This window comes from Ruditapes philippinarum, unplaced genomic scaffold, assembly GCF_026571515.1.
Source record: "Ruditapes philippinarum isolate M1 unplaced genomic scaffold, ASM2657151v2 ctg3851_1_1_1_1, whole genome shotgun sequence".
NCBI classification, from domain to species: Eukaryota; Metazoa; Mollusca; class Bivalvia; order Venerida; family Veneridae; genus Ruditapes; species Ruditapes philippinarum.
The window spans coordinates 77543-103515 of NW_026866543.1; the positions used below are offsets into that span (position 1 = coordinate 77543).

The 25973-nt window shown below is 31.3% G+C and overlaps 1 protein-coding gene across 2 annotated transcripts; it reads left to right on the forward strand.

Moving 5' to 3' along the window:
- Positions 1-51: 51 nt before the first annotated feature.
- LOC132732816 (uncharacterized) lies at positions 52-23984 on the forward strand. 2 transcript variants are annotated; one of them, XM_060719326.1, is made up of 7 exons: positions 52-155; positions 10053-10380; positions 10866-11001; positions 11971-12146; positions 13057-13243; positions 13588-13730; positions 13920-23984. In XM_060719326.1, the coding sequence occupies exons 1-7, from the start codon at positions 85-87 to the stop codon at positions 13920-13922; spliced, it is 1044 nt and encodes a 347-aa protein (XP_060575309.1). In that variant the 5' UTR covers positions 52-84; the 3' UTR covers positions 13923-23984. The 2 variants fall into 2 exon arrangements, with proteins under 2 accessions (XP_060575309.1, XP_060575307.1); XM_060719324.1 differs by having other exon boundaries at positions 13588-23984.
- Positions 23985-25973: the final 1989 nt, after the last annotated feature.

Sequence of the window (25973 nt, forward strand, 5' to 3'; positions counted from 1 at the left end):
ATTAACATGGGCTGCTGCGACTTCATTTAAAATCTTCCACATTTATTGAATAAATAATTTCATTGATATAAGCAAATTGCCAAGATGGTTGCCAAACAAAAACTTCCTGGTTTTGTAAACTTGTTATTTTTTTTAAATACACTCCGTTTTTTCAGGTAAATTTCGAAAAGATTTTAGAAGAAGTTTTATTTTTCGACTTGAATTATTTTTATGAAGTTTGACTGAAATTTTTACAATTACAATTGTTAAAAATTATGATTCTATGATATGAAACTTCAGTTCTAAGAATACAAATTTGAATCAGTGGATGAGTCAGAGGAAATATATGTTAAGACAATGCAAATTTTTAATTGATAACATCTCACATACTATCATTTCACCTTCATTCTTCCAAGTATGTGACATGTAAAAAAGATAAGAATGATAAAGTGTCCCTTTCATATTTTATCGAACAGCCCTGGTGAAGTGTCTGATGCGTGAACTGTACTGTAATACAAGACTGTTTATATAAATGTATACATGCCCATGCTTAGAAAGTAGTACATCAGTTCTTGTTTAGAGTTTATCTCTAGTATTCAAACTTGTAGTCATAGAACATACTTGTGTCTCTTATTTCTCATTAGAGTTATACATTGTCTAGTTGTGATATAGATCTACATGACTGTACTGACACACATACAAAGCCACATAGTACATGTATGTCCCTATCAAATTTTATCAAAACAGGGGTGAAGTGTCTGAGGAGTATACTGTCTGTAATTTAATCAGTATAAAGAGTTGATTAAGTGTAACGTGTACCGAGCGGATGTACACAAATATATTATTAATTTTTCTTTGGGCTACCTGCCGTTTGATTAGATACAAATGATTCTTAAATGATCAAATATTATAAACAATCAGCTTGAATTAACACTCCGAAATACACTATTAAATTCTCAAAAAGGCTCAATATAGTAAAGATGATGTTTACAATATAACACTATAAAATTATTGAAAACTATAGATATTACGCTGCAACCCGATAATTTCCTATAGTCCAGCAACTACCTCCCTATCTATGAAGCGAGGCTTCTATTTAGATAGAAAGATAAGTTGCTGGTAGGGATTTACAACAAAGTTCCAACTATACAAAGCTTATTCGTTTTAAATCTACCTCTGGATTTTTAATACCTATATGTTTCCAATTTTCTGATAGCGAGGCTTTCAGGAAATGTGGTGGTCTATAAGTACCCAGAGTCAAATACAATTTCACAACTAAACTATAACGACACTATATCCATGAAGCTAGGCTTCAATTGGATAAACAAGGGTATTTAGTTTTGCCAATTCTTCTTTTCTACCTATGAAGCTAGGCTTCAGTTAGGTGGACGAAATTATCCTCAATGTATGAAGCGAGGCTTCAGTTACACAGAATAACCTGGTCCCGGTGAATTCCTCTGCAGACTAAATAATTTTGATCTAATCGCCGTATTTATACCTGCTGAGATGATCGCTCAAGCATGACTTAATTTTCATTGGCTGATTAGAATGATCACTATCACTGAGACGATTATTATATTATATGATATAAAACGTATATTGAAAATACGTATACTAAACGTATATTGTAAAGTACCGTAAACTAAAATACATTGTCGCAACATAAACAATTAACATAATAGTAAAGTTACACTAAAATCATTTCAGCAAACGATAATCTTTAATAAAATCTAGCTTGGTAAAAATGTCAAAACGTTACACTACCCACGCCTCCATTTTACATGCGCCCCGCATGAACTTACAAAATATGTTTTAAGCTGCCTCTAACAATTAGATTTGGCATACACACACTTCGAATCTCATTTATATTTATATTCCAGAACTATGTATTCTTCTACAGTGCTGTCTTATATAAGCTTTCTTTTTAAATTTCATTCCACAAAAATGACAAATCACGCGGTTACAACCAATCGGACCTTTACAATTTATTTTCATCTTTTTACCATTGGCTGTTAACTGATTATTTGGAACATCTATTACAATATTTCTTGCTGTCATAAAATCTAATCCTAATATTGCATCTCCCTCTATGTCAGAAACTATGAAAGGATTTGTTGAAATTCTATCATTCAATTTAATATCTAAATGTGTTCTTCCTTTTATTTCTAAAGGTTTTCCAGATGCATTTACAATGTTTGTACCAAACGGTTCTAAACTTACTGGAAACTGACATCTATCTATAAAACTTGAAGAAATAATTGAAAATGTTGCACCAGTATCAATTAAACAATTAGCTTTAATGCCATTTATTGTAGCTTCAACAAATAACCCGGAACCACACGAATTAGACGAGTTTTCACAATCTTTCTCCAACAGATTAATTTTTCGTTTCGATCTGCCACTGAACTTTCGACAATTGTATTTATTATGACCTTTCTTACCACACTCATAACAATTCAAACTATTTGTATTTGGCTCATTAGCAAATGTTCTTGAAGACGTTCTATTATTCTGATTTTGCTTTGAAGTATTTCGGTTTCATTTATCAAATGTTTGATAGTTATTTTGGTGTCTAAACATAAATAACATATTCTTCATTTCCTCTACTAATTTTGTCAGGCTATCTAATTTGTCATCTTCACTTTTCAGAAACTCATACTGATCAGAATTTAACTTTCTCATATAACCACGGGTTTCATAGGACTTTTGTTCTGCTCTGTTGAAAGCCTCAAGCTCAACAGCGTGTCTTACTGCTTCATTCAAGCTAGTAGGACGAGCTTGTTTAATTCTAAGCCTCATATCCGCGTTGACCAAAGAATCTATAAATTGTTCTTTCGCTAAAGTTTCTTTCACATCTGATGGTGCTGAAGGGTATGCAAAATTAGTCAAACGTCTTATGTCCTGCCCCATCTCAGATAAAGATTCTGTAGCTTTTTGTCTTCTTTCTCTTAGTTGAGCTCTATATAATTCAGTTTGATTGGGTGGTGAAAACCTTTCTTGTAATGCTAATACAAGTTCATCATAATTCGGTGATTTGCTTGTCAGATTGCCAAATACACCCTGAGCTTGACCTCTTAATAAAACAGATAAATAAAGACCTTTTTCTTTGTTTGTCCATTGATTTATTTCTGAACATGCTTCAAAATGCGCTTTATAGTCTATCCATGAGCTAGTTCCATCATACGTAGCTGGCTTCATCATAACACTTCGTTCTGAATTTGAGTTTATAGGGTCACGTTTTATTTCTGTTGAATTTGAAGTATCCATTTCTATGTTGTTGTGTATGGACTCTGTTTTATTTGCTGGTTGTAATTTTCCCTTTTGAAAAGTAACAAATCGATTTCTCGGATAATTTAAATCAGAGCCACAAGAAGATTCCGTAAACCTTTGTTTTTCAGCTAATTGGGTTAAGACACTTTCTATTTTAAAGGGCTTTTTATCTGGGGTCGGTGGTAATAAACGTCGCCTTCTTTCTGATAGAGGTGTTGCATATTGTCTTGTTAAAAATTTCGGTGTTGACGTTTGTTTGTCTTCATAGTTTGAGTCATATTGATTTTGAAAAGATAACTGCATACTGTCAATCTGTCTTTCAAGTATTGATATTTCATTTTGCAATTTCAAAGCTTCATTTTGGTGCTGCAAATCTCTGAGTTTTTCGTGTAACAAAATAAGCTCATTGCTATTACTAAAATCTTTACTCTCAGCCATTTTTAACAAATATCTATTTTAATATGTGGGGCCAGATAATGGGCCTGTCTAAAACGCGGACGCCTTAAGCGGACAATATAAACATATAGGGAAAACGCTGACAATATAGACAAAGAGGAAAAAAGCGGACGATATAGATATATAGTGTAGACTAATTGGTGATGATTTTGGGCATTGATGAAGTTTATAAAAATGATGTGTAATTGGATTTATACTTTAATATATATAAAAAAATATAATAAATTAGCAAATTGGGAGAAATATTAAAGTAATTTATGATTGAATGTCAATGAATTTTTTATTATATTTATATGACACATTTTCGGAATTTCTAAATATTGAAAACTAATATATGAAACAAATGGATCAAATGAATGTCTTTAGAATTACAATGATGGTACTAAATTGGCAACAGCTGATATGTAATTAAGGATATGTATTTCATTTTGGCATTGTTTTTGTCTGTCTTTATGTGCAGTAGGCGGACAAAATTTTTGTTCGCAAAATAAAAAAAGCCTTGATTTTTCAAAATCAAAAGTTTGTAAGAGTAATTTTTAATTCTAAATTATTGATATAAATAAGTAATGACAGGCTGTTGTTTTTTATTGATACAATATAAGCAGAAGCGTGCTGCAAATTAACGGTAATTATATAAGTGTGAACAACACGCTACTGATTAATCGTGTCGGCACTTAGCTAGAGATAACATGATACGCATTTTGCGGACAATATAGATATATAGGGAAAACGCTGACGATATAGATATAGAGGAAAAAAGCGGACGATATAGAAATTTAGAGTAGACTTAAATATGATGAGGTGGGAATCGATGAACTTTATAGAAATGCTGTATAATAGAATAATATATTCATATACGTAAAACTTAATGGCAAATAAGATAATATTTTTTTTTCAAATTACGAATGATACTAAATTGACCACATTAAAAAAAATAAGGATAAAAACTTTCATTCACATTTGTACAATGATTTTTGGACAAAAACACGCTTATTTATAAATTCATGTTTTTAAGGTAATTTTAAAGTTTAATGGTCGTTGATAAAAAGAAAAAGGCATGCACGTATACTCTTGTGACGGACACGTGTTGCAAATTAACGACAATTAAGTGTCAACAACATGCTACCTGATTGAACCTGTCCGCTCTTTGCCCTATTTTTGCGGACAATATAAATATATAGAGAAAAAGCGGACGATATAAATATAGAGGAAAAAAGCGGGCGCTATAGATATAGTGTAGAATGATGTGTGAGATAAAATCATAATAAAATAGATAATGATAGTGTATAGTAATATTGTGCAGTAACAAAAACGAAGATAAAGAATGAACTTCGTTGCAATTTTATTTAAGCAATATAACACATTCGGTACATGAATTTATTATACACATACAAATAATAATATCAATGTAACAACTTAATATATGTATATAGCTATAAAGAATATAACAATCACATATTTTAACAAAATCCCTTACTTAAGACAACAATATTAAATAGACAATGTAATACACGTTTATAGAGATATTTTTTTATTTATAACAGTTTTCTATTCTCCCGTTCTATACATTTATTTCGTCAGCGTTTTCCTTTTATATCTATATCGTCCGCTTTTTCACTATATGTCTATATTGTCCGCATTTTCTGTAGCGACTTTATTAATTGTACAAGGGTGAGATGTATGATTACTTGAAATATACAAGTGTCGGTGCGTGATTAAGTCAAATACACAGGTGACACGTCGATACTTTAATTAGTTGATTGGTATTTATAGCAGAAAGTTTCTTTTATTTACTTAATGGATAAAATATAAATAAAACTAAAAAATATTATGAAATAAAGAAAGTTAATTGATATAAATTAATTATATACATGGTAGAAGCCAGATATTTTTTTATTTATAACAGTTTTCTATTCTCCCGTTCTATACATTTATTTCGTCAGCGTTTTCCTTTTATATCTATATCGTCCGCTTTTTCACTATATGTCTATATTGTCCGCATTTTCTGTAGCGACTTTATTAATTGTACAAGGGTGAGATGTATGATTACTTGAAATATACAAGTGTCGGTGCGTGATTAAGTCAAATACACAGGTGACACGTCGATACTTTAATTAGTTGATTGGTATTTATAGCAGAAAGTTTCTTTTATCTACTTAATGGATAAAATATAAATAAAACTAAAAAATATTATGAAATAAAGAAAGTTAATTGATATAAATTAATTATATACATGGTAGAAGCCAGATATTTTTTTTATTTATAACAGTTTTCTATTCTCCCGTTCTATACATTTATTTCGTCAGCGTTTTCCTTCTATATCTATATCGTCCGCTTTTTCACTATATGTCTATATTGTCCGCATTTTCTGTAGCGACTTTATTAATTGTACAAGGATGAGATGTATGATTACTTGAAATATACAAGTGTCGGTGCGTGATTAAGTCAAATACACAGGTGACACGTGGATACTTTAATTAGTTGATTGGTATTTATAGCAGAAAGTTTCTTTTATTTACTTAATGGATAAAATATAAATAAAACTAAAAATATTATGAATTAAAGAAAGTTAATTGATTTAAATTAATTATATACATGGTAGAAGCCAGATATTTTTTTTATTCATAACAGATTTCATAACAGTTTTCTATTCTCCTGTTCTATACATTTATATTTCGTCAGCGTTTTCCTTCTATATCTAACTATACATGTATGTCTATATTGTCCGCGTTTTCTTTTTCGACTTGATGAAATATGGTATAAAGTATCAATTTTAATAATGTAACAAAGTCATTCACACTTAATTGTAATGCTTTAAGTTAATTTGCAACACGTGTATTTTCACCGGTAAACGTTAATTTTCAAAAATATACTCATTCGCCCACTATTTCATAATTATATATGTACACAAAAGAAGATTCGGCTAATATGTCAATTAATGTGCAATATAGAAACAAAAGTAAATTACAAATCATAGTAAATTGTATATTTTGAAAAGAATGTCAATCTACACTATATATATCTATATCGTCCGCTTTTTTCCTCTATGTCTATATTGTCAGCGTTTTCCCTATATGTTTATCATGTCCGCGAATTGCGTATGCAAAGTGTTCAAATATATTCAAACTTATTTGTTGTGCCCTTATTCAGTTTTCCGCACGTGACTGTTGCATGTTTTGTACTGTTTAATTAAAAGTTATTAAGTCAATTAACATGAACAAATAAAAAACATAAATTTAAGAATTTGAACAAATAAATAAACTAAAGTCTTTTTTAATTATTATAATAATTACACCTTTCAGAAATTACTTTATAAAAGCCAATTATTAGCCTTTAATATGAATTTAACTATGCTCAGTCATTTTACACTATATATCTATATCGTCCGCTTTTTTCCTCTTTGTCTATATCGTCAGCGTTTTCCCTATATGTTTATATTGTCCGCTTAAGGCGTCCGCGTTTTAGACTGCGCCCCAGATAATGGTGTTTTTATCTATATGATCCCACCGTCCCTGCCACCAATTTTTGTAACGTGTACCGAGCGGATGTACACAAATATATTATTAATTTTTCTTTGGGCTACCTGCCGTTTGATTAGATACAAATGATTCTTAAATGATCAAATATTATTAACAATCAGCTTGAATTAACACTCCGAAATACACTATTAAATTCTCAAAAAGGCTCAATATAGTAAAGATGATGTTTACAATATAACACTATAAAATTATTGAAAACTATAGATATCACGCTGCAACCCGATAATTTCCTATAGTCCAGCAACTACCTCCCTATCTATGAAGCGAGGCTTCTATTTAGATAGAAAGATAAGTTGCTGGTAGGGATTTACAACAAAGTTCCAACTATACAAAGCTTATTCGTTTTAAATCTACCTCTGGATTTTTAATACCTATATGTTACCAATTTTCTGATAGCGAGGCTTTCAGGAAATGTGGTGGTCTATAAGTACCCAGAGTCAAATACAATTTCACAACTAAACTATAACGACACTATATCCATGAAGCTAGGCTTCAATTGGATAAACAAGGGTATTTAGTTTTGCCAATTCTTCTTTTCTACCTATGAAGCTAGGCTTCAGTTAGGTGGACGAAATTATCCTCAATGTATGAAGCGAGGCTTCAGTTACACAGAATAACCTGCTCCCTGTGAATTCCTCTGCAGACTGAATAATTTTGATCTAATCGCCGTATTTATACCTGCAGAGATGATCGCTCAAGCATGACTTAATTTTCATTGGCTGATTAGAATGATCACTATCACTGAGACGATTATTATATTATATGATATAAAACGTATATTGAAAATACGTATACCACGGATTTATATTACAATATAATTGTAATATAAATCCGTGCGTATACTAAACGTATATTGTAAAGTACTGTAAACTAAAATACATTGTCGCAACATAAACAATTAACATAATAGTAAAGTTACACTAAAATCATTTCAGCAAACGATAATCTTTAATAAAATCTAGCTAGTAAAAATGTCAAAACGTTACATAAGGACCCATTCACAATTAAGAACGGTCCTTAACAATTTTATCAGTGTTTTTTTTTTTCACCAAAATAGTCGACAAAATTTTACCCCCTCTAAAAAGTATGTTTTTTTCCTCCTCAAAGCCATATTTTTCCTCCTGGGCCCATACTGCAGCGCTAATTTGCCTGAAATGAATAACATTTTTTGCAACTAACTGCCAAAATTTTTTCATGTTATGCCTGTATGACTTAAATTCTGCTGTGGATATTTAAGAAAAAGCCATGTATTTTAAACTTGTGTTGCAAGAGTTGCTCCCCTTTTCTACGGGAAAGAAAACAATATCGCACAACCGTAAATTTTACAGGAAAAAACTTTCTTCAGTGAATAGTTGCAAAAAATTTGATATTCTGGATTCTTTTTCATTTCTCCTCATTTGTAAAGAAATAAAATTCCCCCTCCTATTGCATTTTCCCCCTCTAAAGGGCACCGACCCCTTTCCCATAAAAGTGAGGAAAAAAACACTGTTTATGAATGAGTCTGACAAACTTGTTCACAATTTTCTGCAAAAAATTTACAAACTACATAAAGTTAGCTTACAGTATCATTGGTTTTTCCTAATTTGTTTATAATGGTGATTAAAATATCAATTTGCAGTTGTGTTGTTGTATTGTTTAATATATGTTATGTTACTGCCGATATATGATTGTACATGTATTCAAATTGAAAGCTGAATTGATTAACATTTAAATGGCAGATTTTTAATAAAAGTTAAATTGAGTAAATGCCAGAATTAGCAAAAACATATTCTTATCCAGGTTCGTTCAAATTTATATAACCCTGTCTGATACGCTGTATGGGAATTTTGTATGAAAGTCAATAACGGTAAAATCGTGTTGTTTCCATTAACTTTCTGTTAATTAAGATTTCTCCAATAAATGAGAAACATACGACATCTCTGTTATTTTTTACACAGTAGTGTTTGAAATTATTTTTTGTCCAATAGGATTGCAGTATTTCAAATGAATTGTTACACATTTACTTCGGTAAATTGTCAAACTGAAATCAGTCTAGTAAGACGACTGTTTATAGAAACAATTTTAAACACTAAGCCGGTTAAAATTTATTAGTACATATTTACAAAATTAAATTGATTTGTGCCTGACCAATTTAATTTTGTAAATACATTTCCTATACTTATATTGCACCAACAGTATACATGTAAAATGTTGAGGAACAAAATATTTTAATATTCTACTATTTTATGTAGACTTTAACAATTTAACAATGACTTTATTATTATGCTTTTCACTTTTAAGGAAATAAAAACATTTTTCTTTCATTCAGGTTACAGGCTTCAAATTAGTCTTTTTCAAAATTCATACAATTGTAACTTTTTATACTACATGCAGCAGATTTATTGCACATAAAATGATGGTTTCTAATTTCATTTCTCAATTTCTTGCTGATTGCTGAGTGAATTAAACATTAACAAAACTCTGGTACAGTATTATTTGCCGTATAAAATTCTTATATAATAGTTTATCATTAATTTTATAAACATAGTTCTGAAAGAGAATTTGACATACTAGTAGGGCAAATACTTAATCCTTTTCAAACCCTCATAAATATACATGTTTTATACAATTGTAATAACTATATAGTCTTCTTTAAGTACAGAATTAAAGTGTGCTAAGATCTGCAACTCGGAATGTATTGCAACTTGGATGTTACTGGAATGGCCAACCATTCTATTCTATGAGGGAAAATCCAAGTACTTACTAGTAACCATGTACATGTAAGTTTAGTAAAAAGATAAATGAATTGTTTTAATCATTATATTTCAGTTTATACTGTGAAGCATCGTCTGATCAAGTACAATATTGTTGGTCAGGTACAGAAGATGACATATCTGCCTGGATGAATCTCACATGCTCAACAAACCAGTCAAACTTACCAAACCTTGTCTCATCAAAAGCCCTACCAACAACAAATCAAACAAGTCATGACACTACGACAATGTTACCACAGAAGAAATATTATTGTATGGCATTTCAGTACAATGAGACAACTGAGAACTCTAGCACTGGGGAAAAGGTTGTAAAGTTTATGGCTGATTATTCATGTGACATGGAGAATTTATGTGATGGTAGGAGTATGTACTCGGGGTACACGGTATGTTAAAATAAGGATTGACCTCTCTGTGTGAAAATGTTTCATTGCATGCTTAGATTTCTGACGTATAACAGTGAATTATATTTTAATAATACAATGTAATACATTGAACTTACATGTAAGAAAAATCACTGAAGCAGAACAAATGTTATACTTTTTATATGCTTGTGTACACCAGGCCTTTCTGTTTGAGCTCTGCCGCGGATCTCAGGATTTACTGTGGTCAGTGTTGATTCTGTGCTGGTTTTTGACCAGTCAAATGCCTATGATCTGAGTTTGAGCTCAAAATATTTAAACTTCCTGGCTTCAAAATATTTTAACTTCCAACCCAGTTGTTACTTATTTGATTATGACTATATCACTCATGAAGACATTGCATTCTGGTGTCTGGTCTTTATCTTAGTTACACTGGCACAAACAAGTTTCTATATATTTACTTGTACAGTCATATAAGTAATATAGACTACATGGTGCATTTATTTCAGATCTTCTCTGACAAAAGACAGAGGGAGGGGCATCTATATTGTTGTGACTCCGGTAACAACTGTAATACACATATGTTGGTGTATAAGAGAATAAATCAACACACATGCTACATTGGTGATCGTAACACTTTCAGTCGTTAGTTATACTTATTATAACACTGTTATCATTACTATATTAAATATTGCCAAGATGTTCCAATCCCATTGTGGCTTAGGTGTTGTCTTTAAGGGTTGAGGTATCAGAATTGAAGATACTATTAATCCCTGCGTGATTGTAAGAGGTGACTAAATGGGTTCGAATTACAGAAATCTATGCATCCCTTAGCTCCAGCAGGTGAGGTGGTTTTGACCCCTGGTGTAATTTATTGCTTAAAGTTTGTAACACCAAAATCTGACATCTTATCATATAACTTATTAAATCTAGAATTTAAGCAAATGTTAACATTGATATATAAGATACATATATTATTGTTGATACATGTTATAGGTAATTTGATTCCAAACTATTCTTTCCACCCAATCATATCTTTATTATCATCGTCCATAGAATATGTGGCGGTCAAGGGCATCCCCCTTGACACTTTACATTATAATCAATATTTATATCATTATATGGTAAGTACAATGATGTAGTCAGTACCATTTTTCCTATAATAATATCTATACATAAATACTATAGCTTAGCAGCATACCGTACATACCCACTTGTAAGACGCAGTTTTGGTCATGAATATTTTGACAAAAAGTTATAACCTCGTCTTATAAGTGCAGTCTTCTGAGTGGTGTTTGAAGAAATTATGCACCTGGTGAATTTTAGATCGTAGCTGGTCATTCCCAGTCACCAGCAATCGCTCACCATCTACGCTCGGTGAAGCATAATTCCAAATTGATTGTCTCAGTACCATGTGTACAGTGGAAATCAATGCATTGTGTAATTTTAGTGTTACACACATGAAAAAAAAATAGTAAAATTAATTTTTTTTTTAAAGTTTGCACTTATGATAAAAACTTTTACTAAAATTTTTCTGGCTTAGATCAGCATACCAGTTTTTCCAGATTTGCTTCAAATTTTTTACAATTTAATCAAAATTTATTTATTTTTCAGTAAGTATAGATCACTGCCCACATCAGAAAACACATTGTGTGAAAACCGTGGTGAAACAGACATCTAACCAATCTCCAGACATTGAAACTATACAAGAATCATATACTTGTGATATCAATAATAAAATCTGCAGTGAACTAACTGAAGCGGAAAACCATAGCTGTAAAGAAACCAAGGTATAATTTTTCTGGTCCTTGAATAAATCATACTGCCTAGTGAAGTTGGACTTTTTTTAATTTTAACATAGTTATTTTACAATATTACCGTTGTTTTTTTATTAATCTATGGTGGTTAACTAAAATGTTTGTTTTCTTTCTTTTTTTGTCCTGACATCGCCTTTTCATCGATATCTTTAGTAGATACCAATTTAAATGAAACATCATCCCACCCATCCCTGGTGAAGTGTGGGGCATGTGCCATGTTTTTACCTTTTGATTTGGTTTAAACATATTTATTCAACATAACATTTTTAACAAGTGAACAATATTTACAAAATACATTTTGGGATGGAGCTTATATCTATATATCTTATATCTGGATATTTTGATAACTCCTCACACTGCTTGGTTAGTGTGATTGTTTTGTTTTGGAACCAAAATGGCTAAAGATATGTCAAAATCACAGTGGCAGGGATGAAAGCAAAGATTTAATCATCAGACTCACTACAATTGGGACCTTAAAAAATTGAATTGAAAATAAGAGCTAAACCCCTACTTTTTCCCCACGTATGAGGCTATGATAACTGTTGATTACTCCAGTGTTAGATATTTCTTCTCTGTTATAAGACATTGTGTTACTACAGTAACCTATTATGAGATAAAATTCAAGGTTAAAGTTGCTATTGGCCCTGTTAGATTGTATGAAGTTGGTTCAAGATTGGTAAAGAAAATTAAAGCAGAAGTTTACTCTGTTCAAGATCAAATTTGTATGAATACGGTTCTTAAAATAGGTTTTGAATTGTAGACATAAATCATGTATATGGATTAATTGTTAAAAGAGATATAATCAAGGTTTGGTATTTTGAATATAAATATATCACCATTCAGAAAGCTGTGGTCACTGAGTATTTTTTGTTTCTTTTTGCAGACATCTTTAGCTAATGGTACAACTTTTGAGAAGACCGTTTGTTGTTGTAAGGGAGATAATTGCTACAAGCCACCATGGGCGGATGGTGTTATACCACGAGGTGTGACTAACAAACACTCCATGCAGAATACATGGCAGAGAACTATGCTTATAATTATAGGAGTTGCTCTAGGTATCCTGGTTGTAGGTAAGTGTAACATTAAAATACTAACATGTCTCTCCTGGTGAACTGGGTACGAATATGGCTCATGCTGTTATACTTGGTTTGTATTGCATATCACTTATCAATATAAAAATATCCATTACTGTTTTCGTTCACCTTTTAATAAACTGATTTTGGCAGGGAGTTTTCAATGTAATTTGGGGAATTTAAAAGTCAGACATTGGGAAATTTGTCGTCTACATGTATTTTTTATTAGGAACAGTGCTATTTTATGGTATCAGTTATATATGGGGAAAAAATGCTACAGTTGAATATCTATAATCAGATTATATGTTATTAGTGTCATATGAACATTGCATTTTATACAGGTGTGACATTATTCTTTGTAAGAAGATCCATACAGGGTGAGGGAAAATCAGAGAGTCCGAGTAAACAGTACAATACAGCGTACCGAAGTATGACGATGGAGAATGGTGTAGATACAGATGATAGAGTACAAATATTGGCCACGTGATGTAAAACTATACAAAATGGGTGATAAGTGATGTATAACTATACAGAATGGGTGATAAGTGGTGTAAAACTATACAGAATGAGTGATAATGTGATGTAAAACTATACAGAATGGGTGATAATGTTATGTAAAACTATACAGAATGGGTGATAAATGATGTAAAACTATACAGAATGGGTGATATCATGATGTAAAACTATACAGAATGGGTGATAATGTGATGTAAAACTATACAGAATGGGTGATAAATAATGTAAAACTATACAGAATGGGTGATAAGTGATGATTAACTATACAGAATGGGTGATAATGTGATGTAAAACTATACAAAAACATGCATGTGGTTGTATTGTATGATAGATACATTATTTTACAAGTTAGTCACAAATGTATCATCATAGAACTAGTTAAGGTTGTGAAACTTTACAATATTTTCATGGTGAAGTTTGATAACTGATAATCACGATGTACATGTGTCTTATCGCAAATGTTATAACGTAAACATACTTATTACACAAAAAGGGTATTGAAGAAAAACAGTACATTGAGGAATGTCTAAGAATGATATATAAACTGTAAGTGTGAATGGATATAAGTGTTCTTATTGCCAAGTTTGAGTTTAGTTGTAGGAAAATATCACTTAAGTGTCTTTGTAAGAATCACCAAAAATGAAATCTGTTTGTTGAGTTTAAGTTCTTTTATACTTGTACATAGATTTGTTTTATAAATACATAGTTATATATGAGCAGCGTCACGACAAAACCAACATAATGGGTTTGCTACCAGCTTGGATCCAGACCAGCCTGCGCATCCACGCAGTCTGATCAAGAGCCATGCTGTTTGCTATCAGATTCTCTACTTGTTATAGGGTTTGTTAGCGAACAGCATGGATCCCGATCAGACTGCGCGGATGCGCAGGCTGGTCTGGATCCATGCTGGTCACAAACCCATTATGTTGGTTTTGTCGTGACGCGGCTCATATTATGATAGTTACATGGAAGTATTTGAAAAATAACTTACCTTGTATTATTATTTCTATACAATATTGTTTTCTCATTGTTGTCTCCACAGCTGAAGATAGTACATAATAAATTGATAATTTTTAGATAAAGATAAGCAGAACTACATAATCAGGCTTCTAAGTTTAAAGTTATTAGTTTTCTTTATAACATGCTTTTCGGTGGTTTATAGAAATATATCAGTGAAATAAAAACTGATAATTTCACTGTTTTAAACAGTGAATTGATAATTTCACTGTTTTGAATATTTGAGCCTGTTACGTTGTTTCAGTGAAATACAAGCATTCACAGTACTGGAAACCAACTTAATGACGTCACGTCGTAAATGACGTCACATTGTATTATTATTTGGCGCCCTTTTCAACTAGTACTAGGTTAAAATGTCTTTTAAAACGTTTCTTTGCATATAATAAAAAGAAAATTTGTTTAGTTTAATGTCAGATCGAAATATATTTCACGTCGTGAACACCAAAAGTTCATATTTCAGTGAAATATACCTTTTGGTGCTCACATGATGAAATATATTCCGATCTTACTGAGACTGAACTAAACAAATATCCTCTATGTTACGTATTTAAGTGGGAAAATTAAGTATAAAATAGCAATCATATTTGTTTTGAAATAAGTCAATTTTCGTTCTAAATATTAAGTCCAAATCATATTTAATGGTAGACTGTTGCTTTTTTGTGTTGTTTTTTTTTTTTGTCATTTTTTTTTTTCAAAATTCATACTTTTTTATTTTCTTATCTAATTTTTTTAAACATAAATAAAGGAAATTTTGTTGATACTTAAACAATTTGCCAATTTTATACATATCCTAAAAAGAATTTATAATATACACTGCACTTTAAAAATCAAAAACGAACTCATTACAACGAAATCAAAGTCAATTTTCTGTAACTTTATTACAGGTAATCTTAAACTTTTCCACATGTGCTATTTTATCTTAACCGTCGGGAATTTAAAGTGATTAAGCCTTTGTCACCATTTTCGAGCTAAGCGGCAGCTGTAAAGTCTGTATTTCCATGCAGTCTGGTGAGGCTCTATAATGTTGGCCAACCAAATAAAAATGTTCATCTTGATATCCCTTAAGAACATAATGGACACTTCCAAAATTAGAGCTGGACAAGTGCATTTTAAAAAATTCAACTATGTCAACTTTGTAGCTTTAAAATTTGAACTATCCATTGTCATAAATTAGGGATGTCAATACGTAATTACTTTTAGATACTTGAACATAGCCAGCATAACATCTACTGCAAAATCATTAATATTCGGGGGGTACTTTATGGGTAGATCAATCAACAAATTCTTTCAAGGATCCAACATTATATGTTATTTTGGTTTTGAAGTGATATATGTGGATATATTACCTGCTAAGATTTTATATCACCCGAGCCGTTAGGCGAGGGTGATATTTTATCTTGGCAGGTAATATATCCACATATATCACTCCAAAACCAAAATAATAATTTTATTACCCTTCCCCTGCCGAGTTTAAACGATTTTTTAAAAAATCATTGCTGTTTCAAATGAAACGTCGAAATAAGATTCCCTTTAGGGTACCTCTTCATCACAACATGACGTCACATAAATACATGACGTATTTTCCCGTACCTAATGAATGTAAACAAGAGAAAAGGAGTAGTCTATTGAAAGCACTTTTTTGTAATTAATATCAAGCTTTCACAAGGTCATATTTGTTTTCAATACTGATGGGAATTTGCATCATTACTCTACTTTGGTAAATATTTATCATTTGACAGTTAAAAAGTGCTTGTAAATCGGAATTTACACTGCGTAAAATCGAACCGTACGCGCATCACCTCAGCGCATGTCGTTTACAACGTTGGGTACCCAACGGGGACATTTAATGTGTATATTACCCGTCTGGCTCGGTTATATCAATTTCTTTCGGGTGATCAATATCCAATCAAAAAGGCGGAAAATATCTGGAAGGGTAATAAAATTTTATTTCTTGGGCTCTAAGATTATTTTTGTAAACTTATTTGTGTTTTACTCTTTTATTTTTTTTTAAAGAAAAATAGAGGGGGGAGGTGAGGGGGGGGTTCTAGCATTGATAATGACCTTTATGATCTTACTGGGAGGTCAGTGTAGAGCCACCACGGTTAGCCTTGTGTATCTGTGCAGCCTGACATGTCCATATTGTTGACTGTGCAAATTTTAATAGTTAGATATAGAATCATTGGTAGGTCTGAATACACAGTAGGACACTAGGGTTAGTTACTAAGTCCTGGTTTTTTGTTACGTACATATTTCTATAAATAGATTGACGTTTTATATTTTATGTAAGTTTTTACTACATGTATAGGTCTGTGTCTAATGATGTGTAGATTTGTCAAAAAAAAAAATTGTGGGGTGTTTATTTTTCTTTATTTTTTTATGATTTTTTTATTATTATTTTTTGGTCTATTACATGTTTTTTGTAATATCTTTTATTTCAATTGAAGTTTTTAAATATTTTTAAGTATTAGCAAATTAAGGTACATATATGAATTTAAAACAAACTGTCTTTAATTGTGAAGAGACAGTGGTTTGTGATATGTCTAACACACTTTTGTAAACATGTTTTTGATCATTTTTGGGTAAGAAAGTTTTTAAAAAATATTGGCATTAAGGAAAAAAACAACAGCTGGGCATAAACATTATTAAAAATCAGTCAGAAATAAACTGTGATAATTTGCACGCATATTTATCGTAATAATATACATGTGTATCTCATAAATGTAGCTTTAATATTTCTATTAACACCCCCTTTCAAAGAAAATCGGGTATATTGTTTTGCCACTGTAGGTAAATCAAGTTCTTTTGCACTCAATAACTAGAGAACCGTTTGACCGATAGCCTTGAAACTTCATAGGATGGTCAGCCACATTGAGTACCAGACTCTTAGTGGTTTTGGGCTCTGATGCATGAAGGTCAAGGTCACAGTGACCCAGCTGAAATACCAGGGTGTGGTAAAATATAAATAATTGTTAGGTTATTAAAACGAAAAAAAAAACATGCATAATGTAATATTGATTTTAAAACTTAGTGTAATAAAAAGATTTTCTTGTTTGTTTGAAATTAAGAAGTAGAATTATAATTGAATAAGGACAGTCATTTTAGATATTGTCATTCTGGGGGGATTTGATTGACAGCTTAACTCTCCAAATATATGAATATTTTATGTGATAGGGGGGGAATTTTACTTGATTGGTAAAATAACTACATGTTCTTGACAGACAAGCATAATTTATTAAACTTTATAATATTCTAATTGTTGGGAAAACGTTTTGCTACTGGTGAATTTATTTAATTTCATTATCTTTTGTGTAATATATCAGATCTACAGAGAACCAGTTATTTGCAAAGGATTAGATACTATGTGAAAATGAAAATATTTAATGTGTGTTTTAATCAATAATTTTAATTTTTTTGTACCTTATTGCACCAGAAATTATTATAATTGTTAAAAGTATCATAAACCTACAATTCTGAAAAAAAAAAAGTTTGTACTTTGTTAATATATACCATTATATACGTGTTAACATATTTTTTTGTGATTTTCAAAACAATTACTGATTCGTACTGCAAATAAAATGTATGGGGATAGGGGATTAATGTGTCATTTTGACATTTCTTGCATGATTATGCAATGAAGGTTGTGTAGATATGTGTATAATGTATTGAAAATATGTTTGTTCATATGTGATGTTTGTGTGTTAAGAGTATTAAAAAATTTTTTTTAGTATTTCGTGATTTTTTTCACATTCCACATCTCGTATTGCTGGAGTTGTGATGGTCACAAATGTGGTTTTACTTTATCATTATACAACTACTGTTGTCGAAAATAATACATATGAGCTGCGTCACGACAAAACCAACTTAGTGCGTTTGCGACCAGCATGGATCCAGACCAGCCTGCGCATCCACGCAGTCTGATCAGGATCCATGCTGTTCGCCATCAGTTTCTCTACTTGTTATAGGGTTTGTAAGCGAATAGCATGGATCCTGATCAGCCTGCGCGGATGCACAGGCTGGTCTGGATCCATTTTGGTTGCAAACGCACTATGTTGGTTTTGTCATGGCGCGGCTCGTATAGTTTTCTCTAGGTCTTCTTTATGCATTTTACACAAGGTGTGTAATAGAAGGATAATTCATGATTGTGCTATCCTGGGAGATTGTATCACTCTAGTTTATTGGGCAATGTTGTTTTTTCATTTGACCTGTGCAGTCATAAGAATACAACTTTGTATAATCAAATTGAATTATACAATAAAAAATGATAATACTCTTATGTATAATAAGGAGTTATGTTTTACTTGCACATTTAATTATTTGTCTATCTGTACCAGTGTGTTGTTTTATTTTTGTGATAAAATTGTGTTTAAAAAAATTTTCTTTAGTGTTGTTAAAGTATTAACAAATATCTAACTGTGTTACATTACTTTGGGGGCAGTACATGTTTACATTGTTTTGTTTGGAAGAAAAAGTCCAGCTGTTATTATGACGTCTTCGTCGTCCTTGCCATTGTCATGGTGCAAAAATTTTATGTAGCCCACTTATACTCTTACAATTTTAAAGGTATCAATGTAAATCTTGGAATGCTTGCTAGTTAATCAAGGGACATTGTTCTGAAGGCTTTACTTTTGGAGTTACATGCCTTTTCAACTAAGAAATTTTGTTAAAACTAAGGCTTACGAAGCTTAATATCTTTTAAGAGACTTGTTCATCTTCCAATACAGTCTAGACCATTTATTATTTTTAGGGAAGAATTCAAAATAAATAAATGAATAGGGTACATTATTGAGCATAATTAGTAGGTAAATATTTGCCCACTGATCTTGGTCGGTACTTGTCACATGGTTAGAATCTGCTGTCGACAGCAGGCAACAGGTTGATACATGTATATTATTAGTTATAAAGATTCTTGACAGTTTATATGACCCTATGTAAATTGGCTGTTTGCATATATAACTCAAACCACTAGGGTTATATTTTAAAACAACAATTTATATACGGACATATAACCTGTCAGGAAAGTTTATAACAATTTTATAATACATTGTACAAAAAACTCCATTTTTGAGAGAGAAAAATTGAGATTTCTCTATAAATTGACTGCAGTCATGTACGTGTGCATGAAACTATAGAAATGTCACAATTGTCCAATAAAAAGCGATGTTACAAATAAGCAGTATGACAGTAAAATTTATATCACATTGGGATTATACAGACAGTCACTAAAATATCAGTATTTGCAACAATATTCAGCTTTATATCTGTCCAACAGCATACATGTTTTAGTGTATATATTTTAAGAATCATTAGTTTTAGAATCATTTTTTTGCATAGCTTTAATTGGTATGTATAATAAAAGCCTTTAACCATAGAATTCAAAAACTTTTAGCAAGTTATAAAATCAAAAATTTATGCAATGACAGTGTTTTATGTATGTTTATTGTTAAATGTTATTGTTTTTGTTTTCTAATATGAGTATAAATGATTACTTTAGATGAAGTTTAAGCAATGGTTATGATCTTGAAGTAGAGTATTTAGAGCTTGATTTGAAAGAACACTTAAAACGGGCATTGAGTAAAAAATGAGGTGGCTATTTTACATTTTAGAGATATGCTTATTTTTTTATGCTTATTTTTGTACACATTGTTGAATTGTACATTTGTTAAATTTAGTTTTATCAGTAGTATTAGACTAATTTTAGTACAACTCCTGAATGCAATGTTTAAGAAACATTCTGTAATACTAGTACATGTATATCATTTTGTGAAAATACAATGCACATGTACAGTGCAACCTTTGCAGAGTGACCCCCTGTAGAGCAATCACCTCTATACAACAACAGGAGAATTAAATCTACCCAAGCTTAGATTTAACGCTGAACACTTCAACTTCTCTAGACCAACACCTCTCCGAAACAACCAAAATTTTTGCCTCCCAAACGGTGTCTTTCTGAAGAGGTTTCACTGTAGTTTCAAATGTACTTTATATATAAACATGTATATATGTTACAATTATATAAAAGTTATATTGTTGGTTTGTTTTATGTAAACGTCTTTGTTAATGTAGCTCAATGTTAATGAAATCCATGCTGTTACTGATACATGTTGAAAATCAATAGTTCCTTTTATCCCTTGCATAACGCTTTGAAATTGCTTGTTAAGGTTTTCCATGCAGGTTCTATTCATACACCTGTGGAAGGTGTTCACTTAAATGTATTTTTTGCATGAGGATATTCACTTCTTCTCAAATAATAAATTTTTTCAGTTATAAAAAAAAAGCTGATTTTATGACTTGTTACACTTTGGTATGGGGTGAAATGTGTCATGTGTTAATTTCAGTATTAAATCTTGCTTCACTTCTTCTGTGACTTTTCGTAAATTGAAAATTTTCTTTATCCTGTTTTAACTAACTAATCATTACATTTTTCATTGTTTTTTTGGTAAAAATTCATTCGATTTTCATTCTATGATTTAATGAATTTGGTTTATCATGGTATTTTCATAACCGTCCAAGAATATTTTGATAAGGCTGCTGATAACAAGGTTACCAAATATTCCAAGCTACTGTTCTAAAACTGTTTTGCTTATATTATCAGATAGTACATAATTATTCGTGTAAAAACCTGATATACAGGTGTTTCTATTATACATGTAATTATGTTATGTAGTAAAAAACACTTGACTTAAGAGGTATCCCTTTTTTAGAGAGAAATCAGGTTTTGTCTTCGCTGTAAAAAAAACGATGTTAACTGTTTAACATAAGAGTACAAATTGTTATTAATATATTTATCATATATATAAGGGGGGGGGGGTGTACCTAGCCTAGTTGACTTCAAGCCACTTGCCCCTCACTTCTGTAGGTTTGAATCCCGCCAGTGACTTAAGATTCTTTCATGTGAGGAAGTTGTCAAGTGCAGCTATCTAACAGAACGTCCGTGGTTCTACTCAGGTGTTCATTTGTGCCTGAAATAATGCACAGAAGGGAACCTGAGGTCTTCCTCCAGTAGTAAACATGGAAAGTCGCCATATGACTTGAACATTGTAGGTATGTGTGGGGGGAATGATAGCATTATAAGACTTAATGGCCCTTTGATATTATAATATTTTGGATAGATATCATTTTGTTTGACTGCAGTGCTCATTTTTGTGGGCTTTGTAGCGTGATAATGCTCTAAGGTAAATAATACTAAGTAGCTTCAATCAATTGATCTGTGTCATTTGGCAAGGATATCAATAAAATGAATGTTCCATCTCAAATATAATTATGTTGTATTACACTTGTATTTGATATGATAAGATTTGATAGACTGTGAGATCTTTAACCCCAAAAGAAGTATTGATTAAGATTGGTTTATATTGAAATGCAAAGTGTGAATTTGATTGGGTTTTTTTTCTTCATGAAAATAGGATTAAATATACAGTATGTATAGAATTTTATTTTTTTGCCTTTGATGTAAAAAATTAAGATTGGAAATTGGTTTGAAAGAACAAACAAATATATTGTGAGAGGTTATAGAATATCATTACGGATGCACTGTGTAACATAGTTTCACTGTAGACATTTAGTGGAAGAAAACACTCTAAAAAGTTGTTACTATCAAAGTATTTCATGTTTTTTTATTTGCCTTAAACCTCAGTTTTGTTCGTCTGATGAAATTTTCTACGCTGCATAAGGAAAATGTAAAAAAAAGTTATTGACAATTTTATAATACAGTAGGTTTAATGCATCTTGGTGATTGAATGGAAAGGGCAAAAATGTAATTTGATATATTTCTTTTGAGCATGAACACATTAGTGAAAAAGATTGTATTGAACGAAATTAATCATGAAAATTAATATGTGATATTTTATCAAAGCATGTATTGTTGAAAAATGTATTTAAGAATTAATACTATTCAAGTTTTAATTAAGAAATAAATGTCATATTATTAAAGATCTAAGAATTTTAATTTGAAAAAAAAAATGAATGTGCTTTACAACAGCTTTGTTAGGCAAAGTGAATATAAATTTGTTAAGGGTTTAACAGTTTACAAGTAAATACTCTATAATTTTCTTGAATATTTTACTATCACAATTACAATTACAGGTTTATTCTAAAATAAAAATTCAATATTATATAGTATGCATAATTTTTAAATAGAACTGTGTAAAAAAGGGAAATTAACTAGTTTATAATCAGATAATTTATTCTGTAATTAAAACTATTCATTGACAGAATCTCAAATTTCACATACTTGTTGAGTCTCATAATTTTACTTTAAAGGTACATAATGCCTCAGAAATCCATATTAATTAAATTCTTTAGAAATGTCAAACATGTGTTAAATAATGTTTTATTTGTGAATTTAGATTATGTTAGATGTTCAACAGCTTGAGAAAGTAGAACTGAATGTGCAGTAATGTGCCGTAAAAGTAGCAAAATGTAAACAAACTAGTATTTTGACATACAAAATATCAATTTACTATAATTTTACGAATTGCCAACAAAGCAAAGATAGTTTATCTTTATGGCAAATGAATATTTTTTAAAATCTTTAACAAAGAAAAAAAATGATAGCATTTCTGAGGCACAATGGGCTTTAAAAGGCAATTTACCATTGATGTAAAATAATTTAACTGTCCTGACAATGTATATGTCTTAAAATAAGATTCTGACTATGGGACACATGTCATTTTTTCATATTTTTTTTAACATGAATAAAATATAGCCTTATACTTCTTATAATTTTAATATCAATATTATGAAAAGTAAAGTTATGTATCAGCAAAGTTTCCTCCAAATATTTACTTTAAAAATTATAATTCACGGCAGTCTGAAGCAACTCTTGTGTATGTCAAGAGCTTTAAAATTTTCATAAGATTAGAACGGCCAGGTTGTAAAAAAGGGTGTCCATTTTCATTTTGTTTTTCTCTTCATTTACACAAATCAATTTCATTTTACAGATATGTCCCTTTAAAGTTATAAAAAAACATACCGGTTATAGTTCATAAGTGTGTATTCTATGTGTTAATTACATGTGATGTGAAGGTCAGGTAGGAACTGACTGGCCAGACTTTGTTGTGCCTGATTGTTCTTGTATATATTGTTAATTGGTTGTATCAAAATTGTATGTGTTATATGTTAAGGAGAAGATGTCATTAATTATATATATATTTCTATGTTTTATTGTGACAAATTAATATGCTTGAAAATAAATGTTATAACTGTATGGTTTTACTTTGTAATTTTTTAGCCCAGTTTTGAAGCTACATGTATTTATAGAACTCTTTTACCCTCACATCTTGCAATCTAGTCAAAACCATAAAACATCTGTAGGGGAAGTTTCAAAATATAGACTGAATAGAAAACAATGCCGACCATGATCAGTCAGGGCAGATATAGTTAACAATGCAGATATAGTTAAAATGCAGATATAGTTAACAATGCCGACCATGATCAGTCAGGGCAGATATAGTTAACAATGCCGACCATGATCAGTCAGCGCAGATATAGTTAACAATGCAGATATAGTTTAAAATGCCGACCATGATCAGTCAGCGCAGATATAGTTAACAAGTTAAAGTCAATGCAGATATAGTTAACAATGCAGACCATGACCAGTCAGGGCAGATATAGTTAACAATGCAGATATAGTTAAAATGCAGATATAGTTAACAATGCAGACCATGACAAGTCAGCGCAGATAAAGTTAACAATGCAGACCAAGATCAGTCAGGGCAGATATAGTTAACAATGCAGACCATGACAAGTCAGCGCAGATAAAGTTAACAATGCAGCAGATATAGTTAGTTAACAATGCAGACCATGATCAATCAGCGATGATATAGTTAACAATGCAGATATAGTTTACAGAGCAGATATAGTTAAAATGCAGATATAGTTTAAAATGCCGACCATGATCAGTCAGAGCAGATATAGTTAACGATGCAGACCATGACAAGTCAGAGCAGATATAGTTTACAATGCAGATATAGTTTACAATGCAGATATAGTTAACGATGCAGACCATGATCAGTCAGGGCAGATATAGTTAACAATGCAGATATAGTTTACAATACAGATATAGTTTAAAATGCCGACCATGATCAGTCAGAGCAGATATAGTTAACGATGCAGACCATGACAAGTCAGGGCAGATATAGTTAACAATGCAGATATTGTTTAAAATGCAGATATAGTTAACAATGCAGACCATGACCAGTCAGGGCTGATATAGTTAACAATGAAGACCATGACCAGTCAGGGCAGATATAGTTAACAATGCAGATATAGTTAAAATGCAGATATAGTTAACAATGTAGACATGACCAGTCAGGGCAGATATAGTTAACAATGAAGACCATGACCAGTCAGGACAGATATAGTTAACAATGCAGACCATGACCAGTCAGGGCAGATATAGTTAACAATGAAGACCATGACAAGTCAGGACAGATATAGTTAACAATGCAGACCATGACCAGTCAGGGCAGATATAGTTAACAATGAAGACCATGACAGTCAGGACATATATAGTTAACAATGCAGATCATGACCAGTCAGGGCAGATATAGTTAACAATGAAGACCATGACCAGTCAGGACAGATATAGTTAACAATGCAGACCATGACCAGTCAGGGCAGATATAGTTAACAATGAAGACCATGACCAGTCAGGACAGATATAGTTAACAATGCAGACCATGACCAGTCAGGGCAGATATAGTTAACAATGAAGACCATGACCAGTCAGGACAGATATAGTTAACAATGCAGACCATGACCAGTCAGGGCAGATATAGTTAACAATGAAGACCATGACCAGTCAGGACAGATATAGTTAACAATGCAGACCATGACCAGTCAGGGCAGATATAGTTAACAATGAAGACCATGACCAGTCAGGGCAGATATAGTTTAAAATGCTGACCATTACCAGTCAGGGCAGATATAGTTTAAAATGCTGACCATGACCAGTCAGGACAGATATAGTTTAAAATGCTGACCATGACCAGTCAGGGCAGATATAGTTTAAAATGCTGACCATGACCAGTCAGGCAGATATAGTTAACAATGCAGACCATGACCAGTCAGGGCAGATATAGTTAACAATGAAGACCATGAACAGTCAGAGCAGATATAATTAACAATGAAGACCATGAACAGTCAGGGCAGATATAGTTAAAAATGAAGACCATGAACAGTCAGGGCAGATATA